Source organism: Apaloderma vittatum, unplaced genomic scaffold, assembly GCF_000703405.1.
Source record: "Apaloderma vittatum isolate BGI_N311 unplaced genomic scaffold, ASM70340v1 scaffold32437, whole genome shotgun sequence".
Classification (NCBI taxonomy): Eukaryota; Metazoa; Chordata; class Aves; order Trogoniformes; family Trogonidae; genus Apaloderma; species Apaloderma vittatum.
In genome coordinates this window covers 255-1,432 of record NW_009726146.1, presented here as the reverse complement: position 1 = coordinate 1,432, position 1,178 = coordinate 255, and the positions used below count along the sequence as shown (strand labels likewise).

General features: G+C 56.3%; 1 protein-coding gene across 1 annotated transcript in view; it reads left to right on the top strand.

Annotated features, from left to right (window-relative positions):
- Window positions 1-555, top strand: part of LOC104276758 (mitochondrial ubiquitin ligase activator of NFKB 1-like) — a gene marked incomplete at its 5' end in the record, with an annotated part of 1,609 nt that extends 1,054 nt beyond the window's left edge. The window contains 1 exon segment of the mRNA XM_009873183.1: window positions 1-555. This exon segment is cut by the window's left edge and continues 6 nt beyond it. Within this exon segment, the coding sequence (XP_009871485.1) occupies window positions 1-555 (555 nt within the window).
- Window positions 556-1,178: the final 623 nt, after the last annotated feature.

Below are 1,178 nucleotides of genomic sequence, written 5' to 3'. Positions count from 1 at the left end.
GCCGCCGGCCGCGACATCAGCGGCGAGCGCCCCAAGGGCATCCAGGAGACGGAGCAGATGCTGAAGGTGGGCGCGATGCTCACGGGTGTGGGTGAGCTCGTCCTGGATAACACCACCATCAAGCTGCAGCCCCCGAAGCAGGGCCTGCCCTACTACCTGAGCAGCGTGGATTTCAACACCTTGCTGCAGAAACAAGAAGCTGACGTCCGCTTTTGGAAAATCCTGACCGTCCTCTTCGGTTTCGCCACCTGTGTCATCCTCTTCTTTGTCCTGCGGAAGCAATACCGGCGTCACTGCGAGAAGCAGCGCCTCAGGCAGATGCGGGAGGAATTCCGGCAGGCCCAGGAGCGCCTCGCGCGCAGAATGAACGCCGAGGGTGCAGAGACGCTCAGAAAAGCCTGCGTCGTCTGCTTGAGCAACACCAAATCCTGCGTCTTCCTCGAGTGCGGCCACGTCTGCTCCTGCATCGAGTGCTACGGGGCTCTCCCTGAACCCAAGAAGTGCCCGATGTGCCAGCAGGCCATCTCCAGGGTCGTTCCCTTGTACAACAGTTAAATTTCCGTGGCCGGTGGTGGCGGAAGGGGGGAGCTTTTGTTGCGAAAGCCACCTCTGATAAAGGATTTTTCTTACCTCGCTGCTTGGGTGGTTGATTTTGGGGAAAAGGGAGGTTGAGTGAGTGGGCTGCCTCGACTCGGGGGCAGAGCCCGGGGCAACGGCACGGCTGAGCAAGGCTAACATTGCTCCGGAGGTTTTTGGGGTGGCTGACGACGACGAGTCCTCATGAAGGGGGCGATGCTCAGCTGGGAGATGTGACTTCAAGCACAGGTCGGGCTCTGGGGGGCTTGTGTCATGATTTATTGAAACAACCAGCTTATGTTGTGTGGAGGATTAAAAAAAAAAAAAAAAAAAGATGTGTTATGGCTTCTCAGCGGCTGCAGAATTGTGGCAACGTTGCTGCCCGGCTCTGGGGAGGTGACAGAGCAAGGGGAAAGCTTTTGAAGAGCTTGGAGAGGGGTTTTTGCGTGAGCACGAGGAACTTTGTGGTCGTCCATGAAATCCGTTCGTGATCCATCTCTTGCCAGGACGTGAGAACGGGGAGGTGAAAATGCTGTGGCTCGTTCTGCTGGGGTAGGAAATAGGATGTAAAGCAATAAAATGGGACAAAAAGCGTGTTTTGT